This window comes from Alligator mississippiensis, chromosome 16 (assembly GCF_030867095.1).
Source record: "Alligator mississippiensis isolate rAllMis1 chromosome 16, rAllMis1, whole genome shotgun sequence".
Taxonomy (NCBI): domain Eukaryota; kingdom Metazoa; phylum Chordata; order Crocodylia; family Alligatoridae; genus Alligator; species Alligator mississippiensis.
The window spans coordinates 18,979,517-19,003,836 of NC_081839.1; the positions used below are offsets into that span (position 1 = coordinate 18,979,517).

A 24,320-nucleotide genomic window follows, 5' to 3' on the forward strand; every position below is an offset into this window, starting at 1 on the left:
TGGCTAGTGTTCTTGATATCTGAGGACTTGAGTAGGATCAGTGGGTTGTAGTACAGGTATGTGTCAGAGTTCCCAAGAGACCACAGCTGTCTTTTATAGGCCTGTATCTTTTACAGTTCTCCAAGGAAAGAATTCATTCAGTAACTCTATGGTGTCTCCTTTCAGCTGACAGGTGTCCAGCTCCTTTCCCCCAGCCCTTTTTCCACCACTACTGTAAATGACAACTTTAGAAACCTGATCAGTTTTCCTGCTTATGCCAGTGTCTGGTAAAGATATTACTTTTTTGAAGTCAAGGGTGAATTTAAAAGGGCACAAAATGATTATTAACTCATTTCCCTCCCAAACAGACTAGGTGCAAAAGTAACTATTTTTAAAGGGCACCAAGAGCTGGGAGCAAGGATGGCATTACACCATGGCATGAGTGTGACCAAGCCAGGCTATTCTGAAGCACACTTATCTACCTGCTTCTTGTTTGTACTACCTAAACCTGGAGATACTTTAGTAAGACTGTTCAGAGGCATGCATTTGTGGCTCTCAAGACCTTGGTCTCTGGTGTGCCTAATGGAAGCCATGGGGAAAAAGCTGGAGAAGTCTCATTGATATATTTCTGGATTTGGCACCTGTGGCCATATCCAGACATGTAGGTATGTGTGGTTTGTAGTACCACAAGCCACATCCCAGAAAGTTAAAATATGTCTTGCATTGCAAATTTGCAGTGCAGGGGCAAAATTTGCTACTGGGATTTCCTGGTAGCAAAAAAAAAAAAAAAAAATGCTGAGAAAAAGTGGTACTGCGCATGTTACAGTAACATATATAGGAACAAATGGAGGCTCCATCCTCCAGGGAGACATTCTGGCTGCCTGCCAGCATCTCTCCTATTTTATTTGTGCTCTGGCTGCTTCAGCATACCAGAAGCCATGAGGAGCAGGGAAAGGGCAGTTTGCCCAAAGTGGGAAAATTTGTCCCTCCCCAAAGTGGATGTGCAGGGGCGTATGCTGTGGCACAAATTTGTGCAGCTACTATTTGTGCTGCTACAAGCACACACCCCTGCTTGTTTGGAAGCGGCCTAACTGTTCTGAAATCACAAGTCTTACTTAGCTTTTGTAAGAAGCATCACACTATCTTGGAAATAATTGTTTTGGATCAAGAACACTGCAAAGTCAATTATTTACTGTATATCTTCTGTACATATCTCTACCCCCTAAGAAAAATACTTAGATTACTAAGCAAGATCTTTGTAAAGTTGAAGGAACTACCTTCCATCACCTGACTTACGGAACATAGGCTTCCAAGATACCAAAGTACTTTTGAAAATATTAGCTTCTGGTAAGGTTTACTTAACTTTATCAGTTTACTTAAGTAAATTTACTTTTTTCCTATTTATTGAGTGATAGAATAAATAATACTAATCTGAAGAAAGGGCTTCCTTAGTACAATGATAATTAAATGCCTGGGATGTGCTTTTCACTTTCACACACTATTAAACCTCTGTTATGGATTCTGACAGAAAAGGTGCTATTAGTCCCATTAGAATTCAGTGGGAGTGTCTACAGGTTCATTCATGCGCAGTAGTTACTGTGCATTTAGTTTAGTACTTGCTTAATGAAGTACCAACTAAATGCACAGTAACTATAGTTGCAGCACAATAGCAACAGCACACAGTTTCTTAGTGATGCTTACTGTGTAGTAGCCTAATACTACTGTGCAGTAGCTCATTAGCATAGTTTTTGCCAAGCACACTGCTGCACAGTGTTATTAGGCTACTGCACACTAAGTGTTTTGTGTAGATTCACCCAGTGGGAATTAGGTGCCTAAGTTGCTTGGGTGCTTTTGGAAACCTAATAGGCACCTGTCTGTCTTCATCTATAGGCCTCTCTAAAAAGCTGGTATTTACCTAGAGTTCTATGGATATATCAGTCTCAAAGGTAAAAAAAACAAACAAAACACCAAAATCCAAACATATTACTGTTTCAGTTGCACTTGATTCTAGATAACAGTATGATGGTCTTTTGTTTCCTGCAGTATCCATTCTGATTTGCACCTGGCAGCAATACAGTTTTATACTAAGTTCTCTGTGGTTGATCTGCAACACCCCAAACATTGCAAAGACAGCAAGTGAAAATGCAAAAAAAAGCCCATGAAAAGCCTCACTGCTGTTGCATGTTGAAAGGGTGATGTTGAGTGTGAGCTCTGCAGTACACTCACCTGCTGGCTCTCTTGGTAAGGGGGAGGGGGCACACTCTGTGTGGCCATCATTGTCAGAGCTGATGCTGGGGAGACATGTTGCATCATGGGATTGATTCACATCTAGAACCTGTTGATAGGAGAAAGTTCAGTTTGATTAAAAAAAAAAAAGAAAGCAAACACACACATACAAACACACAAAACCCACCACGTAAGAAGGGACAAGTCAGTCAAGAATTAAGACACTGCATTTAAGACCCCCAGCCAGGGCTGGTTTAGGAACACCTGCCCTTCTGGAGCAATCCTGCCTTTTCCCGGATATGATTTTCCCCTGCTCACTTCAACACTTTCAGCTTAGTGAACGGTTTAGCGTGTGTGTCTCAGTGAGGTGACTGGTGTCCTTAATGAGATGAGGCTCTGGGTTCTAGCTTGGGCCCTTGTTTCCACTGGGGTGCAACTTCCGTACTGTTCTCTCTTCACGTTATCCAATTAACATTAAATGCAATGTATAGGGAACCAGCCATAAGAGGAAGGCTCTGAACAATGCTTAACCTGTTGCTTGGTAGTTAGAGCACTTTGCTTAGAAACAGGAGATACAGATTTAAACCCCTTCTGAGTAAGGAGTTAGAGAAGCTGTGACCTCTGATCCTTAAGTATGTATCCTAACTAGCAGACTATTGGTTTAGAAGAGGGGAAACTACATTTCCTCTTCTATGTCTAACAGAAGCTAGTCACAGAGTTTAGCTTGGCTACAATTCTGGGACTTGAGTGCATACTTGAACCGTCATATGTCATCATGTACCCTCTTTCATGGAACATGACCCAACTGAACATACTCAGTGGATGCATGCACAAATGTCACTTAAAGTTGAATTGCAAACTGTGTGTTAGGGCTAAAACTGTAGTTATGTGTATGAGTAACTGCCATCTTGATGTGCAAAGTGAAACACAATTTAACTCTAAGTTGGTTTTGTTGCCATCTGTTGTGTACTGATTCAAAATCTTTTCAAATAAATTAATTTATAGTACTTAAAATAATTAAAAACAATGCTGGATCAAAAAGATTTCTGCAGAAACTTCTTGGCTGACCTGCACCATGTTGTACAAGGCACAAATCTGATTTGCTACGTCTACTATTAGAGTATTTTAAGTAATGCTGTAATAGGGGTGTCAAACATACTGCCTGGGCGCAAAACCACCACCAGCCAGAAGGGGTTTGTACCTGGTTTTAAGACTTCTAAGAACAGTGCTGTAACCACCACATATATATGTACCTGACTGGCACACTACTGTTTCCTAGAGAGGCTGTGAAGGTTCAGACCAGGAAGGGCATCAGCAGGTTTCCAGACTGTTTTCGGACTAGCTGACTGGGCTGAGGCACAAAGCCAAGCCACCACAGTACCCCAGTTGAGAATCAGTAACCCAGAGAGAGAGAAGCTTCCCTCTTCAGGTACTGTATTTTCCAATGGCTATATTAGTTGCTTAGCTTCAAAAGGAGAGTCATAGAAGTGTCAGGCTCATGGCTGACCTGTGATGTTGTTGTTGCTAGTGCATTTGCCTGGTCTGCACTCAGCTATGCCAGCAGTCATTCATGTCCATTATGCATCCAGGAACAAAATTCTTATTTAAACACAAGTGCCAAAAATACCTTGTAGACAACTGAAACATGGACACTTATAGGACCAGGAAGGAAAATAATGCCACCTCTAATGATCTTTGCAATCTAAAATGCATGCCAAAATGAATGTAGGTGTCTAATGGGTTTTATAAATGCTGTAGAAAGGGCATTCTGACTTTTATTTTGAGATAGGTGCTTAACTTACAAGTACCATTTGGTTTCCCTGTTTGCTAAAATGGATCTGGTCCAAAACCTTAGTTGATAAAAAGGAATTTTAGTTAGATGACCTTTATCTCATGGAATAAGTTTGGAATTGTAATGACTATCACTGAGCAACCTAGTTGAATGTGTCTGTTTCATTTCAGATGATTTCACATCTCCCTAAATTACATTTGCTTAAGATATTTTGAGTCAGCCAATGTTTTCCTACATTTGACCACAATAAAGCCCCGAAATTCGAGCAGATATGAAGTTACTATGCTGGCACTTGTTTAAGAGGCAGGAGAGCTGGGGAGTCACTGAGGAGTGAATAACTGAGCTCAGAAAGTCTATCTAAAAATGGCAGAAATGGGTCATAAGCATGTATAATTCTGTACTACCAGGTATTCTGCAGCTGTCCAGTCACTACCAAAGAGTGGCAGGTGCTTACCAACAAGGGCACATGGCCAGGGCTGGTAAGGATTACTATTTTCTAGGTATCCAAACATCTTGCCAATCACTGGACCCCATGCCATATAATAGATTGGGCTTTCACTCATCCTCCTAACACAAATAATGAACAGGCACTTATAGTTTCATGGTTTCATAGTTTGTAGGGTCAGAAGGGACCTGGGCCAATCATCAAGTCTGACCCCCTGCCATGGCAGGAAAAAGTACTGGGGCCAAATGACCCTAGCAAGGTGTTCGTCTAACCTCCTCTTAAAGACCCCCAGGGTAGGAGCCAGCACCATTTCACTTGGAAGTTGGTTCCAGGTCCTAGCCGCCCTGACAGGAAAGTACTGCCTCCTGATGTCTAGTCTGAATCTACCCTCTGCCAGTTTGTGACCATTATTTCTAGTCACTCCTGGTAGCGCACGGGGGAACAGCGACTCCCCCAATGCTGCTGGTCTCCTCTGACTAGTTTGTAAATGGCCACTAGATCTCCCCTCAGCCTTCTCTTGTGGAGCCTCTCCTTGTAGGGCCTGCCCTGCTGCCCCCTGATCATGCAGGTGGCCCTCCTCTGAACCCTCTCAATGTTGTCCACATCCCTCCTGAAGTGCAGTGCCCAGAACTGGACGCAGTACTCCAACTGAGGCTTGACCAATGCCGCATAGAGGGGGAGGATCACCTCCTTGGACCTTCTTGAGATGCATCTGTGGATGCATGACAAGGTACGGTTGGCCTTCCTGACCGCATCCCCACACTGTCGGCCCATGTTCATTTTGGCATCAATAATGACTCCAAGATCCTTTTCTGCCTCTGCACTGACGAGAAGGGAGTTCCCCAGCCTGTAGGTGTGCTGCTGGTTCTTCCCCCCAGGTGCAGCACCTTGCACTTGTCAGAGTTGAAACCCATCCTGTTCTCATCTGCCCACCCCTGTAACCTGTGCAATTGCAGCTGATTCCTCCCTTCTAGCATGCCCACATCCCCCCACATCTTAGTGTCTTATTCCACTTCCTTATTTCCATTCTTGGTTGAATGAAGCCAGGCCCAATATTCTACTCAATGGCAGTTAAATTTGTCTAGATGTAAATGTGGTAACTTTTGACCACCACATCACATATTTTCCAGAATTTCAAGGAAAGCTGGAGACACCAATGGCCAATATGCCATTCATTTCTGTGACAATAAGAATGCTGGAAGGAAGAAACAGGGACACAGAGAGTTATAGAGTTATAGGTTTGGAAGGGACCTCAAAGATCATCTAGTCCAACACACTGAGCAGATACAGGACTTGTACTCTTATTCTATCCCAGACACATGTTTATCCAGTCCCTTCAAGGTAACCGCCAGTGAAAAGGACTTCCGGGTCTGTCGGGGGGTGTGCTGGGGGGCTCCCCCAGACCCCAGCTCAGCAATCAGCCATGGGGGGATCCTGGGTACCCACCCAGGCCCAAGAGGCACCAGTCGCTGAGCCAGGGGGGGTGCAGGCAGCCCCCCAGCGCACTCCCTGGTGGACCCGGAAGTGGACCAGAAGTGCTTCTGGTCCATTTCCAGGTCTGCTGCTTAGTGTGCTGTAGAGCCCCCCATGCTCCTGTGGGATGCTCCATCCAGCCCACCATTACAGTGTTCACAAGCTGCCTGGTACCTTGAGATATGTAGAAGAAACATTTAAAGGTGTGTTTATGTCTGCATCAATGAATCTTTCTGAATCTCTCTGAATCAATTTGGAGGATTCCAATTTGATTCTGACAGATTAAAGGGTCTCTTGATTCAATACAGATTTGGAGATTCAGCCACCGAATCGAACCAAATCTCCACAGAATCAACTCAGGGACTGAAGTTTCATACAGCCCTGCTAAACAGCCATCAGTCCTTGACCATGCTGGACACAGCTGCCTCCAGCTGCTAAGTGTGTTGTGGTGGGTGGAGGGGAGAGAGAAGGGTCATGGGGGTGGCAGATCAACATCCCTATAGCGAGGGAGAGATTGAGGCTGGGGCTGGGACAAGCTGCCCAGCCAGGTGGGGGAGTGTGGGACTCAGGGAAGGGGGCTTCCACCACTGTGCACCACTGCAGGCCTCCAGTCTAGGAGCTACTCTTCTGGTGGCTCCTCCAGTGGCTCTTGCCACTGGTCCGGGAAGGAATGGGAGTGGGCGTGTGCCCCCGGATCTGCATGGGGTGGGCTGGGCCAGGCTGTACTCTGGGAGGCTAGTTTCAGCTGTGTGCTGCCAGGCTGCACTCCACAGGGTGGTTGGGGCCAGGGCTGCGCTCTGTCTGGCTAGCCCCAGCCTCAGCCCAGAGTGCAGCCCTGACTCTGCCTGCCCTGCAGAGCACAGTGGAGTGGGGCCTGGGGGGGAGGAGGGGGCTGCAGACACCCTAAAATTCTCCAAAGCCTCTGCCACAAGCCCACCCCAAACTGGGTACATGTGCCCACCCCCATGCCTTGCAATTGGTCGCCCAGATGGAGCAAAGCCACGGCTTGTCCAGGAGGTGTGAGGAGGCTGGAGTGGCTTATGCCACTATGTGCCACTTGTCTGAGGCAGCACAGTGGCACCATCCCAGGCCTCCCCACCTCGGCTGGGCAAACGGCAGGAGGGCACAGCTCCCAGTGCCTTCTGCCACCCATCCTGAATGCAGCCTGGCCCAGCCCACCCCATGCAGATCTGGAGGCACATGCCCACTCCCATGCCCTCCTGGCCTGGTGGCAAAAGCCACCAGAGGAACCATCGTAAGAACAGTTCCCGGACTGGCGGCATGCAGTGGCGGGAGCCCCCCTCCCTGAGTCTTTCCTCTCCCCCACCCCCTGCCCTGGCTGGGCAGCTTGTCCCAGCCCAAGCCCAATCCCTCCCTCATTGTGGGGACGTTGATCTGCCCCCCACTCCCCTTCCCTCCCCCCTCCACCCACCACAACAAATTTACCTGCCGGAGGCAGCTGTGTCCAGAGTGGTTGAGAACTGCTGCCTGGTTAGTCTATGGCTGAATCTCTGAATCGGCACCAAATCTTCAGATCTGAATTGGCTGAATCAAATCAGGACAGTGTTTCAAATCATTGAATCGAATTGCTGTCCCTCCAAATTGGCTGAATGAAAATCCAAAGCAAATACTTGCTGCTTTGCACAGGCCTAATAGATGATGCATGCTTTTGGCTTTTCTTACCTAAGAGCAGCACCTTATATTTGTCATTGTTAAATTTCATGTTACCTTCTAGTGTGCAATTTCCTAATTTACTGAGATATTTTTGATTTCTAATCCTATCCTCCAAACCAGTGGTTCTCAACCTTTTCTGTAGCAGGACCCATTTGTAAACATCCATGGCAAGTCTCAACCCAGAGCCCCTCACTCCCGACCCACTGTCCCCCCACCCCCACCAGGTCCCAGTCCCCAGTGTTTGGGGTAATGGGGGGGGAGGGGGCATGGGGCAAGGGGTGCCCCAAGAAGCCTCAAACAGCCCCTTGCAGGCTGGAACTCTGACAGCCAGCAAGGGAAAAGCCAAGATTTCCCATGTGTGTTTGTTTTTTTCCTCTAAAAGAGAATCCATTTTTAATTTTTTTATCCATTTTTAAAGTTTGTTTGTGACCCTTTCATTTATTCTTGCGACCCGTGGGTTGAGAAATGCTGCTCCAAACCATTTCCAACTCCTTCCAGTTTTCTGTCATATGCAAATTTGATCAGTAATCTGCATCAGTTCCTACATTCAAATTATTAATAAAACAGCTCTGGACCCAGAAGAAAGCCCTGGGTGCCACACAGGAAAATACCCAACATTTTAGCATTGATCTATTTAGTGTTACCCAACTGACATCCAGTTAATGGTTCCCACAGGTTCAGCCACATCTGTGCTGCTCTAAAGATCAAAGAATAGCTGACAGCATCCATTATTGCCCCCTCTCCTCAGAATTACTCCCTCTCCTCATCCCATTTAAATTTAAAATACTGACTTGAATACTTCTCTCAAACAAACAAAATAATGCAACCTATAAATCCTAACTCTTCATCTGTTAACAGAAATAATTAACATGTTAGTCTGAAGTCAGGCAATAGAAAAGGCAGGTACCACCTCCCCCTGCTGTCTCTCTGTTGACAATGTCTGTGCAAGATAGGACAATGGGAAGGAAGACTGGGCAGACTGAGGGATACAATTAGGATGTGTTTTCTGAAATGGCCTCTGCCTACAGAAAAAAAAGTGAGTAAAACTCTAGTTACCATGTGTTGATGGAAACCTATACTCTTTCCCTCCTTGCAGGGCCTGTCCCTAAACTATTGTTCTTGGTTTTTTAACCCCAGCAGCCTGTCCCCAAAAGGAGCCATAATTTGGATGAGTTGGTGCTGTTGACAGCAGGATGGAGGAGTGCACAAAATAACTCAAAGACAGTATGATGTCCATCATGCATTGATGTTGCCATCTGCCCTTTATTAAAACCTCCAGTAGGCACCCTCTGAGGTCTCCTCTCCAAAAAAAAATCAAATCCAAGTGGAGTCTGAATGAGGCTCTGGACTGCTTTTCCGCACCAGTACTATTACCGTAATCTTACCTGCAGGTAGTTACTATCTCTGTTTTTTCTCTTAATCCCTATGCCACAGGTGATCACTGTAGCAGGAAATGGAAACTTGTGGGGAAAGGGACCTCAGGTGAAAGTAAGAGAGAGAGGATTGAGAATGGATATTCTAGTGACAATGAATAATTGTAGCCGAGGTAGGGTGAGGATGAGATATGAGGAAATAGGAAAGGGGAAAATAAAAAAGCAACAGGAAAGTGGAAAAAAGGAAAGGAAGACAAATGAAGCAATTGTCAACTAAAGGAAAAGCATAAAGAATATGGACGGGAAGAATGGGCAGCTTTTTCCTTCTCCATCCTCTTGAGACATATTGCACATACTTCTTCACCTGTCACTGAAACCATGTCACGTGGACCCCCTGATAAGAGCAGATGTAAAGATCTGCACTGAGGAAGCAATTTGCAGTACACAAGAAATGCAATTGATTCTGCAAAACCAGGAAATATGCTACATCCACCCAGAGCACCATCCATCAGCACTTCATAATTAACTATGTAAAAATATACAGATACCTTTCATTTAGAAGGCACTCCTGTAACATCTCCCTAAATACAGAGAAAATTAAATACCTTAACTACACGGTCATTGAAATGAAAAGGAATCCTTACTGCTCTTTCATCTCACCTGTTTTTAATTTTAGTCTCTTCTTTTTCTCATCATTTGTTCTTGTAAATGTTTGGTGGCACTAGATTTTCTGATAGCATAAAGTTCCTTTTACATTCCCCAAAAAGCTCCTCTAATTCTAGAGCCATGTTAAGGGATTAATTTAACAACCCTTGTCTATTTGTTGTTCTCAAAGAGAGTGGTTGCAGTACATTTATTCTTATATCTCTACCATATACAGCTGTGATGATTTTCTTTACACAAGTCCAGGCTCTCCTTACCTTTTTTTTCTGAAAGAACTCTGCATGAACTGGAATTTCCTTCCTGCAAAAAAAACAAAAAAATAGCAAAACAAAACAAAAAAACCCCCCACATTCCTGATTTTTATTTTTATTTTTTAGCTCACAAATGAGTAAGAAAAGTCATAAATGCAAACTTTTCCATAGAATGACACTTTTTAAAAAACATACTTTGAAAGAACAAAAATATTACTCTTCAAAAAGCTGGCCAGCAACTCCCCCAATCATCTCTTCAACTCCTCCACTGACTCCCTGGTGTACTGCTTGGTTTGCAGATCATCACGAAAACTAGCAAGGCTGGCAGGGGCCAGCCAGGCAATTGAGAAACTGTTCAACTGACAAGTCAGGTATGTAAGGACCTAGGCAACTGGCTGCTCGGCCTGGTTCCATGGGTAGTCAGTATAGCCTGAGATTTGAGCATCAGGGGGAGTCAGATAGATACAGAATAGAGCAGACAAGGACTTGGGCAACCAGGGGACCCCAAGAACCTGAGGGCCCTTATAGCCATATTTTCCTATGATCCTATGGTAGAAGGAAACGGGCTGCTCCTGTCCCCCAACCTTGCTCTGTGCTCCTGCAGCAGCCAGAGTGAGCTCCAGGTTCCCCCAGTGCCAGCCCTGGATTGGCAGAAGGTATGGGGATCAGACCTGGGCTCCAAGGAGCACGGGGAGCTGTCCTGGAGTCGGGGACAGCTTCCAGTCACATAAATCTTAGAATTGTAGCCTGGCTCAGTGGTGATGGCTTGAGACAATGCCCTGTGACTGAGCAGCAGCAGTGCCCTAAGCTCTCCCCTTGTTTGGCTTGCTGAGGGGAGAGGGAAGCTTTTTGTCCCCAACCTGGCACTGTGGGGACAGAGAGCTCCCCTGTTCCCTCAGCAATCAAAGCAAGGGGAGGGCTCAGGGAGCTGCTGCCACTTGGCATTGCCCCAAGCCAGCGCCGCCAAGCTGGACTGTGATTCCAAGTTCTGCACTGGACAGCTCCCCCTGCTCCCTGTGGCTCCCTGCATGATCCCAGCACAGGTGCACCTCTGGCCAGCACTGCTCTGGGGGAGGGAGTGGAGCCTGCCTTATTGCCGGGGTTCTGCTTCCTGCGCCTGCAGCTCCAGCACTCGCAGTGGGGGAAGTCCCGCATTGGAACCTGCCACCTCTCTTGCTCCCTGCTGCACAGGTCCCCACACTCTGCCAGGAGTGGAGGGAGCCCCACTCCCTGCCTCCCTATGGAGTACAGGGTGCAGCTTTCCCTCTGTGACTGAGGAGCTGCAGGCATATAGCATGGAGCCCCTGTGATAAAGGCAGCCAATGCTGCACTGGGGGCAAGGAGTGCAGTCCTGTGCAGGCTGCCCGGCTGCTTCTATCCCCAGGGCAGACACAATCTGACATACACAATCTGACCTTCCAGACCATCTTTGAAAACTGGAATTGCCTGGCAATAGACACGGAACAGATATTTGCAACAGGCAGGATCAAAAGCATCAGATTTTGCACACCAGGGGACGACTTCAGTGCCAGCTCACTTTCAGAATGAAAGACCTTATTTATGCCTTTCCACCCATGCAGCAGATTTCCTGTGTACTCTGGAAAGTGGGACAGGCCTCCTTCCTCCTGCCTGGCTCAGAATCTTGATACCAGGATCTTGTGGAGATAACACAGAGGAGTCACAGATACCCTCTGATTTAATGCCTCCTGTCTCAAAGCATGAGAGTGTTATACGTAAATCCTTCCCTCTCACAGTCAAAACTAAGGATGTTGAATGAGTCTCACTACAGCCAGCTCTGTTTAGGTCTAAAGCATTTAGACCATACCAGGAAGGATTCTAGGAAGCATACCTACCTATCAAAGTCGACCAGACTTTCTAACTCATGTAGATTTAAGGATATTTCTCTTGGTAACTACTATTCCATCTTTTCTGGATTACCTGCTAACAGTCAAGCAGTCAGGCTTATCTCTGAGATCAGCCAAAATGCATTTTGCAGTTATCTGCCAATTGATACCTAACCTATGCTTTCCAGACCTTGTTCCTAAGTGGGACCTAAATTTGAATCTCACTTTATTGTCAGGTTCACCATTTGAGGCAATGGGCTCATGCCCCTTGTTTCATCTGTTCATGAAAATATCTTAATAGTTGCTACCAATTCAGCAAGGTGCATGGGTGAGATCCAAGACTTGATAATGGAACATCTTCACTACCCTTTCCCCAGATAAAGTGACTTTACAGATGCATCCTAAGTTTTTTCCCAAGGCAGTTTTTGAGTTTTGTCTAAGTCAGAGAATCTCCCAATGTTCTTTCCAAACTGCATTCTTTTCAAAATGAGACTTCCTTTTTTATCATAGTAAGAGGGTACTTGTGTACTACCTGCATCAGACTGGGTGCATCTACACATGCAATTACTATGAAGCAATAAACTCCACAGCTGTTTGAACCAGAGTAAACAACTCCCAGGCACAGCACTTACACATGTGCATGGGAAAGCAGCAATTTGACTTGGGACAGAGCAGGCCTGGGCTGGCAGGGGGCACAGAGGATCAGCTCTAGGCGGTGGCATTAGGTGGTGGAGTCACTGGCTGGAGCATGAGGGTGTTGAAAGTACAAACTATGTGGCTACCTGGCAGGGAGGAGTCTGGCCCCTGGCTGGCTGGGCTGACTGGGCACAGTTTATGCCAGCAGTACACATCTACATATGTGTTTAATTGCAGTAAATTACCCCGGCCTAAGATAATACTTTCCCCAACAGTACTATAGCATTAATTGGTTTACTGTGGTCTAATACCCTTGCAAGTGCTGACAGTGATGCTTTACTCTGCAGCTAATTAGTTTATTCCTCAGTTAAGCACATGTATAGATGTGGCCACTAAGTCTTAGGCCTCCTCAACTGTTTGTTCTGTAGCTGACCATCAGCTAGCAATGCAGAAAATGAATCTTTATGATCTACCAGAAGAGAAACCAGAACAGCCATATATTAGGGCTGTGAGAAACAGCAACTTTTTGTTTTTACTTCTTTTTCACCATTTTGAAGGGACAGTGTTTCATTTCATCATTGCATTTTGTTTTGAAGCACTGTTCCATTTCATTTCATCGAAGCTGTTTCACTGCTTCGACATTTTGCCCACAGGCTATAATGGGGAATCATGAAAATGCCTAGAACATTGTCATTTTGTGCCTGATTTGGAAGAAAATTGCAGGAATGGTATCCACTTCTGAGGGCATGAATCCCTGCCAAGTTTCAAGGAGATAGGTGCAAGGGTTTCTGGGAAATTGCACCTCAAACTGCTAAAAACAAACGTGTCATTTGCCAGCAGCAGCAGCTTCCTGTCATCCCATGCACAGAACTGGGGGCTGTGCTACACTCCTCCCAGGGGTGCGGGCCCCTGGATCCATGTGCAGGATGACAGGAGGCTGCTGCTACCACCTGGGATCGGCGCTGAGTGCAGCCTGTGCCCAGCGCCAGGAAGACTGCTGCGGCCACTGGCCCCAGGCAGCAGTGGCAGCCTCCTGTCATCCCACACACAGATCTGGGGGCCTACACCCCTGGGAGGAGTCCAGCAGTGCTGGGAGGGCAGGTTGAGCTCTGTGGGGCTGGCAGAGCTGCTCAGAGCACAGCCTTGGCTCTCCCTGCCTCCTGCCGCTGGACTGCACTGTGAGCTGTTCTGCCAGCCCCATGGACCTCAGCCTGGTGGCGGGAGGTGGCAGAAAAGCCAATGGTGGAGCCACTCAGAGTGCAGCCCTGGCAAGCACAGCCCGGTGGTGGGAGGCTTTGCAGCCCCATGTAGCTGAGCCTGGCAGTGGGAGGCAGAGGAGAGCCACTGGCCATAGCTACGCTTGGATCCAGGGCTGCGCTCAGAGTGGCTCCACCACTGGCTCTCCTGCCACCTCCAGCCACTGGGCTAAGCTCGAGGGGGCTGGTAGAGCTACTTGGAGCACAGCCCTAGCTCTCCCCCACCTGCCGCCACTAGGTTGCTTTGAAACTCAAAACGTTTTGAAAGTTTTGAAACATTTTGAGTGTCCTTATTTAATTTCAAAACTGTTTTGAAGCCTTTTGTTTCATTTTGATTTCGCTGTTTTGAGCTCAAAACATGTCTAAACAGCTTTGAAACAAAACACCCATTGAAATTCCGCACAGCCCTACCATATTTAAGTGTGTATGTATCAAAATCACAGTAACCTAACAGACCCTGATAGTTACCTACATGGAAATGAGAAGTAGCAGAGAAGCAGACGGACTACCATTGAGTTTAGTCTTTTTTTTTTTGTCTCTTAAATCCAACTGGTAGGCTCTAGCCTATTCTTTCCATCTGTATTCATTAGTACAGAGGTAGTTGGATGTAAATACAAGAGTACCTACTTGCCGCTCCTTGATGGAACTTTTATGGTATTTTATGGTGTTTAGGGAGGCTTACCCAGGGTCTCAGAGTGAGCCCCAGTTCACTTTAGCCAGCTGGTACTTTCTGTACCCCACTGGCCCCACTCTTACCTTTCAAGCACTAAGTCATGTTCCTCCTAGATCTATCGGTGCCTTGGGACACCAGTTGCTTTATGGGCTATATTTGTTAGTGACTTAGCTTCAAAGGGAGTGCCAAAGAAGCTCACAAGGAGCCATAGTTACAGTTTAGAGAACACTGGGCGCATCTATATGAGACACCACGGCAATTGGCAGGCACTAACAGTGATGCTGCCACTATTGCACAGTATCAATGGGTAGTTCGTTAGGGTCGAAAATGACCCATGTGCTGCTGGGACTATGCAGTACCGGTGGATACTACACAGTCATTTAGTACTTGCTAAAGCAAGTACTAAGTGACTTTGCACTACCAACTGTGCAGTCACGGGCACACATAGATGTGCCCACCGTCACCTGGGATTAAAAATTTACCCTCATTTTCAGTGCAGAAGCTTAGGTCCAGGTGACATGCTTCCAAATTGACATGCTGCACCACTCCCACCCAAACACCAGCTCCCCAAACTTCACCTTTGCCTCCCTGCCTTCATGAAGATTCCTCTGGCGTTGTTGGACCTTCCCTTTCCTCTGCCTTGAACTGGTTTTCTCAATCCTGTATGACCCAATGAGAGGCTTTGGCATCAATCCAGCACCTATGTTGGCATGCCTCTTTCTTGCAACCTCCCAGGGATTCCCCAAAACTTATGAATGTTTCATTGATAGAATTCTGTTCTAGCAGCAACTGGTTCTGGATTTTCTGAATGTTCCCTGGCACTGGGCCTTTGTGTTCATTTGCCCTTGTCATTAAGGAAGAATTCATATAATTTCACTTTAACACTCAGGCCCTGTCTGCCTTCTAGTGGCCTTACAATCTCCTTGGTTTTGCTCATGAGGGTTTCAGCTGCCCATGGATCTAGGATGCACACGGCATTCCCAATCTGTTATTCCTCGTTATCCTTCCCACATGCTGTCCTCGCATGCGAGTGGCAGCTTGACTCATTTCTCCAGAACCTTGGTTGGGAGTCATAAAATACTGCAATCTCTCCACTCCCTCTGACAGTGGCACCATTGCTGTCCAGTACTTTTATTGGAAATTTCCAGGAGCTGATGAAATGTGGCAAACTATGTGGCCTTCCAAAGTTCCCTGGAGGAAGTCACCAACTCCTCCTGCCAGTTTCTTTCTACCATAGGATCATAGGAAAGAAATTCTATGCCAGAAATCAGGCAGACTGGCCAGTTTCCTTCTACCATAGGAAAGTATGGCTATAAGGGCCCTCAGGTTCTTGGGTTCCTTTGGTTGTCCAAGTCCCTGTCTGCTCTACTCTGCATGTATCTGATGCCCCCAGCTGCTCAAATCTCAGGCTATATTGACTACCCATGGAACCAGGTGGAGCAGCCAGCTGCCTAGGTTCTTACATACCTGACTTGTCAGTTGCATAGCTTCTCAACTGCCTTGTTGGCCCCTGCCAGCCTTGCTGGTTTGCTTGATACTCTCCATCAAAATATCCATGTAAGGTGCCTATCTCAATTAATGCAGCCACTCTGAAGCCTGTGCAGGCAATTTTGTGCATACCAGCATTTGGTCCTATCATTGACAAATGTGCAGGCAGATGGGTCCCAGTTCTTCATGGTCAGGGTTGCCAGAATCTGGAATGGGTTCCCAAGGGAGGTGGTGCTTGCCCCACCCTTGGGGGTCTTCAAGTAGAGACTGGACAGGCACTTGGCTGGGATCACATGACCCCAGGGTCGGTGACTGTTTTCTTGCCTGCCAGGGACAGGGGGTCAGACTAGATGGCCCACTGAGGTCCCTTATGACTCTATGAATCTATCTATGAATCTATAGCTGGCCTCAACACAGCTGTTTTCATCAAAATGCAGCTTTATCCTGCCACTCTCCCCTCTTAAAATAACAGGGGGCTTGGCTCCCTGTTACAGAGTGCACTTTATGATTCTGTTTCCAGAGTGCACAACCAGTCTCACTGCGCATAAAACCATCTATCTGCATAGAGCTGCATACACAGGATACCAATCAGTGCATAAATGGCATTTTGGGGTTATCTAGATGTCCAGAAAATAATAGAATGCCACCCTTAGATTCAGACAAATTTAGTTAGCAGTAGTATATAGGCTCAGTGCCCTTCAATGCAAATATGAAGTCCCGCCCTCTTAGCCCCACACCCTTTCCCCTTGTATGCTGTGTGATGTCACTAGCCCCACCCCTGCCCCCGGTCACGTGGTGCATGATGTCACCAGCCCTGCCCCCTGACCCCAGTTACGTGGTGCATGACATCAGTAACTCCACCACCACACCTAGTCATGTGGTGTGTGACATCAGCAGCTCCGCCCCCAACCCCCAGTCACGTGGTATGTGACATCAGCAACTCTGTCCCCACACCCAGGCACGTGGTGTGTGACACCAATACCACATGGTCCATGATATCAGAAGGACAGCCCATGCAGACCCCAAAACCCAACCCCTTATGCTGCAAGAACTGCCCCAGACCACGTGGTGCAGTTATGGCCTATCAGGTCCCAGACCACTCTAGCCACCGCCAGAGCACAGGCGTGGCCTATGGGGTGGCAGGGTGGTAGTGTGACCCCTCTAACAAACCGCCCCACTGCCCCCAACCAATTGGCGGGGGTTTCAGAGGCCTGAGTCCTCCCAAGAACGATGCTGAACCAATTGGAATGAATACAGGGGGTGGGATTTAGGTGGCAAACCCCACTAGGTCTATCTGCTTTCCCAAACAACCCCTCTGTTTATCTGAGACCATGTTAAGGCAAGCAAGGGTGGATATGGATTCTTTCACAATGCCTGTAGGCCAACTCACTACAACCCCAAGATGGCCTTATAGAAAGCGTTACCATAGAAATAGTTCTGAGGAGGAGACCAGGCTCCTTGCCCAAAGACTCTTTGAGATGCCTGACCCTATTCGGGAAGACTCAATGAACAGGCAAATGGAGGAGCCCAGGCCCTCAAAGCAGACGTTGAGAATTTGGAAGATGGTATCTTTGTGCTGGAGCCTGCATATGAACAGAGGTCATCGCAGAGGAGAGACCGGTAAGAGACTTGGAGCATGGTTGTGGAGGCACTTGGGTTTTGAGGGTAGTGGTGTGGGTTCACTTCATGGCATGTGTGTGTTTGGAAGTAGCTAAGGACTGATTAAACAGCAGCTAACTAACTTAGTCCTTTATTTGAATTCCTTTGCAGCTAGATGAAGCCTTTTTAAAGACACCAGAAAACCTACTCACCAGTACACAAGAAGGAAGTGTATGCTTCTGCAGAGAACAAAGACTGGATGAGGCTGAAGAGTTCAGAAGACAGCTAGGCATTGAATCAACAAATCGGGTTTCAAGTCGTGAATGTAAGGTTTTCATGAAGTCTCTTGTTCGCATTTCCTTTTATGGCATAATGAAATACTGCTTGAGGAAAAGACTTTTTGACCTATGCAGAGGGTGCACATTTGACCTAGGGGGTCAAGAAGCCCACAAATGTATTACGTGATTAGATGAAGACATAAATCAAATAATTCAGGAACTTTGCCAAGAAATATGTCTTGATAGCATTTTCAATGCTGTTATAACTATTGGGTTTGCCAGGAACATTCTCAGAATTACTGAGAAACATTTACTTCAGGTTAGAGGGCTTCTAAACACTGTGTATTCTGAAGAAGATCCTAATGCTACCCTTCATGATTTGATCACTGAGGAAGATAAAACACTCATTCCCCATATTGACGCTTAATTGGTACTAGAGATTATAAAACCCTGTTTAAGAGAAGGGATTAGCAAAAACAGTTTAAAATGGGCGGGGCTTATATCTTTTTCTGATCTTGGTGGGAGACTGGGGAATGTGAGGTTGTAAAGCACATCAACAGTTTTCTACATCTAATGTATTTTAGCACTTGCTTTAGTGTCTTGGATCTCTAATCACATACATATAGGGTTTTTTGTAAAGATAAAACAATGAGACTTAATGGTCACTAGAAAGGATAAAAACCCTTTTTAGGAGAAGGGGTAACAAAATAAACTAGTAAAATATCATATAAGTTTTTAATGGAAATAAAGACTGAATTAAAAAAATATATATTATCACGGCTTTTGTACGGTATGGGGGGGGAAGGGGTGTTATAAAGATAAACCAGACCACAAAAAAAAAAATAAAAGATGACCATTGTGTTCAGAGCTCTTCCTGTTTTAAGACTAAAGGAGTTATCTTTTACCAAAAGGCCTGCTGTAAAGATAAGGCCGACAAGGCATAATGGTCACAGGAAATGATAAAAAAACACTTCTTAGAAGAAGGTTTAACAAAATAAATCAGTAAATATTATAAAAGTTTTGATGGAAATAAAGACTGAATTAAAAAATATATATACACAAATATTCTCACAGACTGTGTATGATATAGGGGTGGTGGGTGTGCATCATAAAGATAACCAGATCAAAAAAAAGCAAAAAAAAAAGCTGACCGGTGTGTCCAGATCTCCACGTTTCAAGACTAAAGGGGTGGAGTTGTCTTTTAGTGGTGACTATTTTAATACAGTTATATTTTACTTTATACATAAGCTATTTTCCTTAATCTATTATTTAATTTTTAATACGGAGGACTTACTTATTGTATCATTTCATTTATATTACAGAGAGCTTATCAGGTGGGGAAGCCCCATGCAATTTTACCACAGCAAGGTAAAAATTATTTTAAAATGGTGGGTTATTTGTGGCTGTGTTACTATAATCACACTAAGTTATAACAACTGTTTGTAACTGTTTGTTTTCAAACAGAACCTCTTCTTCTAAAATAGAAAAGCAGAACAAGCACATACAGTCATGTTTTTATCCAGTAGTACAAGGTAATTTTTCTGAAATCAGCTTCTGAAACTTTATGTGTTTCTTGTGGGAGGAGAAGCTGTGTGTAGGGGTTAAGCAAATTTTAAATTTGTAGTGTGTGAGGAAAGTGAATTCTGAATGCTGAGATGTAAATTTTATATTTCCTAAGTGATCACATGCACCATTCTTGAAGAAGGGTGGGTGCCTGGGAAGAGGCCTCTAAAAGCACAAGCAAAAAAACCCAGAAATGCTCAGCCTGCAGATCATAACACCCAAGGATCAGAAGACCACCAGGACAGAACAGAAGGGTATGATTCCTCAGAGGAAAACAAGCCACCTACCTCTGAGAAAACATTATGTAAAAAGACAAGGATTCACACCCCCAAAACAGGTGATCTGGACCCCGTGAATAAGAAACCCAGGACTGATTGCTCGCACAATTTACAAAAAGAGAAGAGACTTTCTCCTTTTTTGAAAGATCATGATTATTGTGGAAAAAAGACGAGGGTTTGGGGTGGTGTTGGCAGGCGTATACATCTCAGAAAGAGTGTGCAGAGCACTTTGAAAGATCATGATTATTGTGAAAAAAAGAGGGTGGGTTTTCGGGGTACGTATAAACACCCTGTCTTGAAAGAGCATGATTATTGTGAAAAAAGAGGGGGGTTTGGGGTGATACTGGCAGACGTATACATCTCAGAAAGAGCATGCAGAGCACTTTGAAAGATCATGATTACTACCAGAGCAAAAAGGTAAATTTTACTCAGAGAGAGGTAGCCTGTGTAATTTGGCCAGCAGTCATGGCCTGTATCATAAGAGGGGGAATCATGGTAAACATGGAGGTAAGAATGGGTGGCGAACCAGCAAGTGGCTTGCAGGGTGAAAAGTAAGAGCCTGGTTAAAGAGGAGCATGGGGAAGACTAAACACCGGTTGAGAAAAAAAAAAGAGATCCCCTAGGGATCCCTCAAACACTTCTCCTCCTTCCAGTCCTGACCCTTCACCAGGACCCCAGGAGCCAGCAAGAAGGAGTAAAGAATATGGTTTAGGAAGCCCTTTAGAGGGTCCCTCAAATGTACCCCAGCCTCCCAGACCTGACCATTCACCAAGACCCACAGAGCCAGAGAGGGGAAATAATGACTATGATTTAGGAAGCCCTTTAGAGGGCCCCTCAAATGTTCCCAGACCACCCAGGCCTCCCCCACCACCAAGGCCTGAAGGGTCAGAGGGTTGGGATAACGAATCTGGTGTGGAAGACAGTTTAGAGGACCCCTCAAGAGCCCCCTGGTCTCCTGAGTCATCAGAGGATGTTTTACCAGATGTACATATGGTGCGGGTGAGAAGGCAAGAGTGGTCTGTTGCCAGGTTTGGAGGCATGAGGTATGCAGAGGAGTTCCGTTTTGTGAATCTGGAGCGTGTGCCGTTACACGTGGCATACGAAGCCATAACCCGAGGGGTGGAAGAAATTGTAGCAGAACTCTGCCAGAGATTCACAGGCAATGACCATGCACAGTTACGTATTCAGGCAGATAGCATGGCAAACTGTTTAGACTCTCGAGCTATTAATTTAAACAAGATGACCCCAGAGCTGTTTTTAGAGTGGTTCAGTAATCTGTTACAAAGCCAGAGAGAAATATTGCTCGATTTGACATTTTGGCTGGTTGCAGTCGTTGTGAGAGGCCAGGGAGGTGGAAGCCATAGAGTTGTAAGCTCTATCCCCTATTCCCAGATCATTACTAAAAAGAGGAAGTATTTAATTGACTGAATACCTATGATACTAACCTGTGCTTTGCAGGCAGTCTATTGGCTGTTACAAAATGTAGAGGGGCCAGAGACATCGAACTGCTAGATGGTACCAAAGAACTGCACAGGAAATTAGGCGTGTCTATACATCAAAAGGTTATGCTCCATCAAGTACCTTTGTTTGAAGACCTTGAACAGGTTAACATTCACATAGTGATGCATAAGGAAAAAATTGGGTGGAGTTTATTTAAAACACAGGATGCACCCAGATACCCCAACACCTGTTTTCTTCTGCTACATGGTGAACATTATTATGGTATTTTGGATGTGAAAAAGGTGTTTGGCATGAGAAATTATTGCGATCTTTGTCAGACATTGTACAGCCATAGCCACACGTGCAGGTTCTGATGTCATCTTTGCCTGAGCCCAACCTGCTCTGAAAATGTGGGCAGGACACAGAGGTGCCCTAATTGCAAGCTGTTCTATCGTTCTAAAGAGTGCTTAGAAAGGCATGTGGCCCTGGCCTCTGAAAAGTGAATTGAATGTCTGACTAAAACTCTGTGCGATGAGTATAAATCTTACGTGGACAAAAAGCACAGTGCAAACAGTGTTATGGGAAAATCACGGATGTAAACAAAGACTGGTGCTTTATGCATCAGATTAAAGAGCCTGAAGAAGGCAAGGGGTACATTTTTTATGATTTTGAATGTGTGCAGGAGATGGGGATGCATGTGCCCAACTACATTTTTGCAATGGAGCTGAAGACAGGGGGAAAAAAACCTCAGAAAGATGAAGGCAAAAACCCCCAAAAGGCTTGTAAAGCTAAGCCCAAAAAGCTAGAAAGCACTTGGGAGTTTAAGGGCAAAGAGTGTCTGTCTGATTTTATTAAGGTCTTTACGGATAAAAAGTTCAAGGACTACACCTTCATAGCTCACAACACCAAAAACTACGATGGTTACTTTGTTGTCAGCCAGTTATTGAAGGAAAAAATGGGCATGAAACTAATCACTCAGGGCGGTAAACTCATGTGTAGTGAAGTGACCAGGCTAGGCATCCGTTTCATTTCATAGATTCTTTAAACTTTTTGCCAGTGAAACTTAGCAGGCTTCCACAGGCAATGGGGTTTGAAGGATGCAAAGGTTATTTCCCACATTTTTTAACACAGAAGAAAACCAAAATTATGTGGGACCTCTCCCAAAGATGGAGTACTACGGCATTGAAAATATGATGTCTGGTGAGAAAGGACAGTTTTTAGAATGGTATTAAAATAACCGCGATAAGACCTTTGACATGCAGAAGGAGCTGGTCTATTATTGCCAGCGGGACGTAAAACTTTTGAAAGAGGCCTGCTGCCCCTACAGGGATGAGATTATGAAAATGACACGGTGTGTAGACCGAGTGAAAGTAGATGGTGAACTCCAAAATGTAGTACGCTGCATAGATCCTTTCCAATACATCACACTGGTCTCTGTCTGCATGGCCATGTACAGGTTTATGTTTTTGGAACCGCAGACCATAGCACTTCTCCCCCTGGACAACTATCAGAAACAGAAAAAGAGGTTTTCAACCCCATCTATTCAGTGGCTAATGTACATTTCTGAGAAAGAAAATATTCAAATTCAACATGCCTCACAGGGTGGGAAATTTCAGGTAGGCCCCTATTTTTTAGACAGTTATGCCAACATTGATGGGGAACCCTATGGTGTTTGAATTTAACGGATGCTTTTTCCATGGTTGTGTCATTTGCGAAAGACCAGAACCCATTGACGGGGACCACCTTTGGGTTTCTGAATTACCAGGCACTGCACAAGACCGATTATCTCAAGAGAAAGGGGTTTACCATTAGGACCATTTGGGAGCACGAGTGGAGGGCTCTGTTAGAAACAGATGGGGAGCTGGCGGATTTTTTAAGTAGAACCCCACTGCTTTCTCCACTGGTGCCTAGGGACACTCTTTTTGTGGGGAGAACTAATGCCATTCATCTATATCATCAAACTAAACCCGGCGAACAAACACACTATTACAATTTTACCAGTCTTTACCCCTTTATAAACAAAATGAAGGAATACCCAACAGGACACCCTGAAATCATTCATGACAATTTCCAACCCCTGTTGAGCTATTTTGGAATAGCAAGAGTGAAACTGTACCCACCGCGAAGCCTTTTTTTTCCCGTGTTACCCACTAGGGTGAACGGGAAACTTATGTTCACACTGTGCTGCCTCTGCGTGGAAACAAGACAGCAAAAGTACGACTGCACTGATAAAGAGAGGGCCCTCCTGGGCACATGGTGCACACCAGAATTGAATAAAGCTATCGCCAAGGGATACAGAGTACCTCAAATCTATGAAGTTTGGCATTTTGCTGAGAAGTCTAGCACCCTTTTTTCACGGTACATAAAAATGCACCTCTGACAGAAGCAGGAAGCCTTGGGCTACCCCACCTGGTGTACTGACCAAGAAAAACAAGAGAGATACGTGGCCAATTTCTTCCAAAAAGAAGGCATGATCTTACGCCCAGAGCATATCAAACCCAACCCTGCAAAGTGCCAAATAGCAAAATTGTTTCTAAATTCTTTGTGGGGTAAATTTGGTCAGAGAACCAACTTGCCCAACACCAGCATCGTGAGAGACCCCAAAGAACTCTTTGGCTACCTCTTTTCTCCTGCCTCTGAAATTTCATCTTGCTACTTTATTGATGATGAGGCAGCCTGCGTGTCTTGGAAACAGGCCAAAGAGCGTTACATGGTCGCTGGTAACACAAACATATAGCCTGTTTCACCACCGCTTATGCCTGCTTAGAGTTGTATGAGCTGTTAGACAGTTTGCAAGAACGGTGTCTGCACCACAACACAGATTCTGTGATATTTGTGAGCCAAGAGGGAGATTGGAACCCCCCACTAGGCGATTATTTGGGCGAGCTCACCAGCGAAATGCCACCAGATGAACACATCACATTGTTTGTGTCGGCCGGTCCGAAAACCTACAGGTACAAGTTGTCCGGGGGAAAGGTTTGCTTGAAGGTGAAAGGGATTACCCTGAATGTGGCCAACTGTGAAAAAGTCAACTTTGAAACCTTGACAGATCTTGTTCTAGATTATGGGGCAAACCCCGCTGGGGACACCCCTAAAACAATCGTGATACAACAGCGCTGTATCATCAGGAACAAAAGCAAGTGGATGATAGAAACCAAAACCTTGAGAAAAACGCAGAAAGTCGTTTATGACAAAAGGGTCCTCACAGAAAACTTTAACAGTCTCCCCTCTGGTTTTTGAACATGGATATGTGCTGGAAGCACCCCTTTTCTGTGATTTTGGCAGGCCCTAGCAACTGTGGTAAAAGTTACTTTATTTAAAACCTCCTGGATCACGCTGATAGAATGCTGTCTGTTATGCCTGAGAATATCATGTGGTGCTATAGCTGT

At 45.5% G+C, this 24,320-nt stretch overlaps 1 protein-coding gene across 17 annotated transcripts in view; it reads right to left on the minus strand.

The window, feature by feature from the left end:
- Window positions 1-24,320, minus strand: part of PKNOX2 (PBX/knotted 1 homeobox 2) — a 922,547-nt gene that overhangs the window by 397,868 nt on the left and 500,359 nt on the right. For 13 of the 17 annotated variants that reach the window (XM_019494062.2, XM_059719775.1, XM_059719782.1 and 10 more), the window contains one exon: window positions 2,206-2,314. The exons of 1 other annotated variant lie outside the window; for it this stretch is intronic. In XM_019494062.2, coding sequence (XP_019349607.1) covers window positions 2,206-2,292 — 87 coding nt within the window. In that variant the 5' untranslated portion in view covers window positions 2,293-2,314. Of the gene's footprint in view, window positions 1-2,205; window positions 2,315-7,361; window positions 7,461-9,882; window positions 9,926-24,320 lie in introns of those variants that run through there. 3 more of the 17 variants (XM_059719776.1, XM_019494063.2, XM_019494072.2) reach the window with 3 other exon arrangements.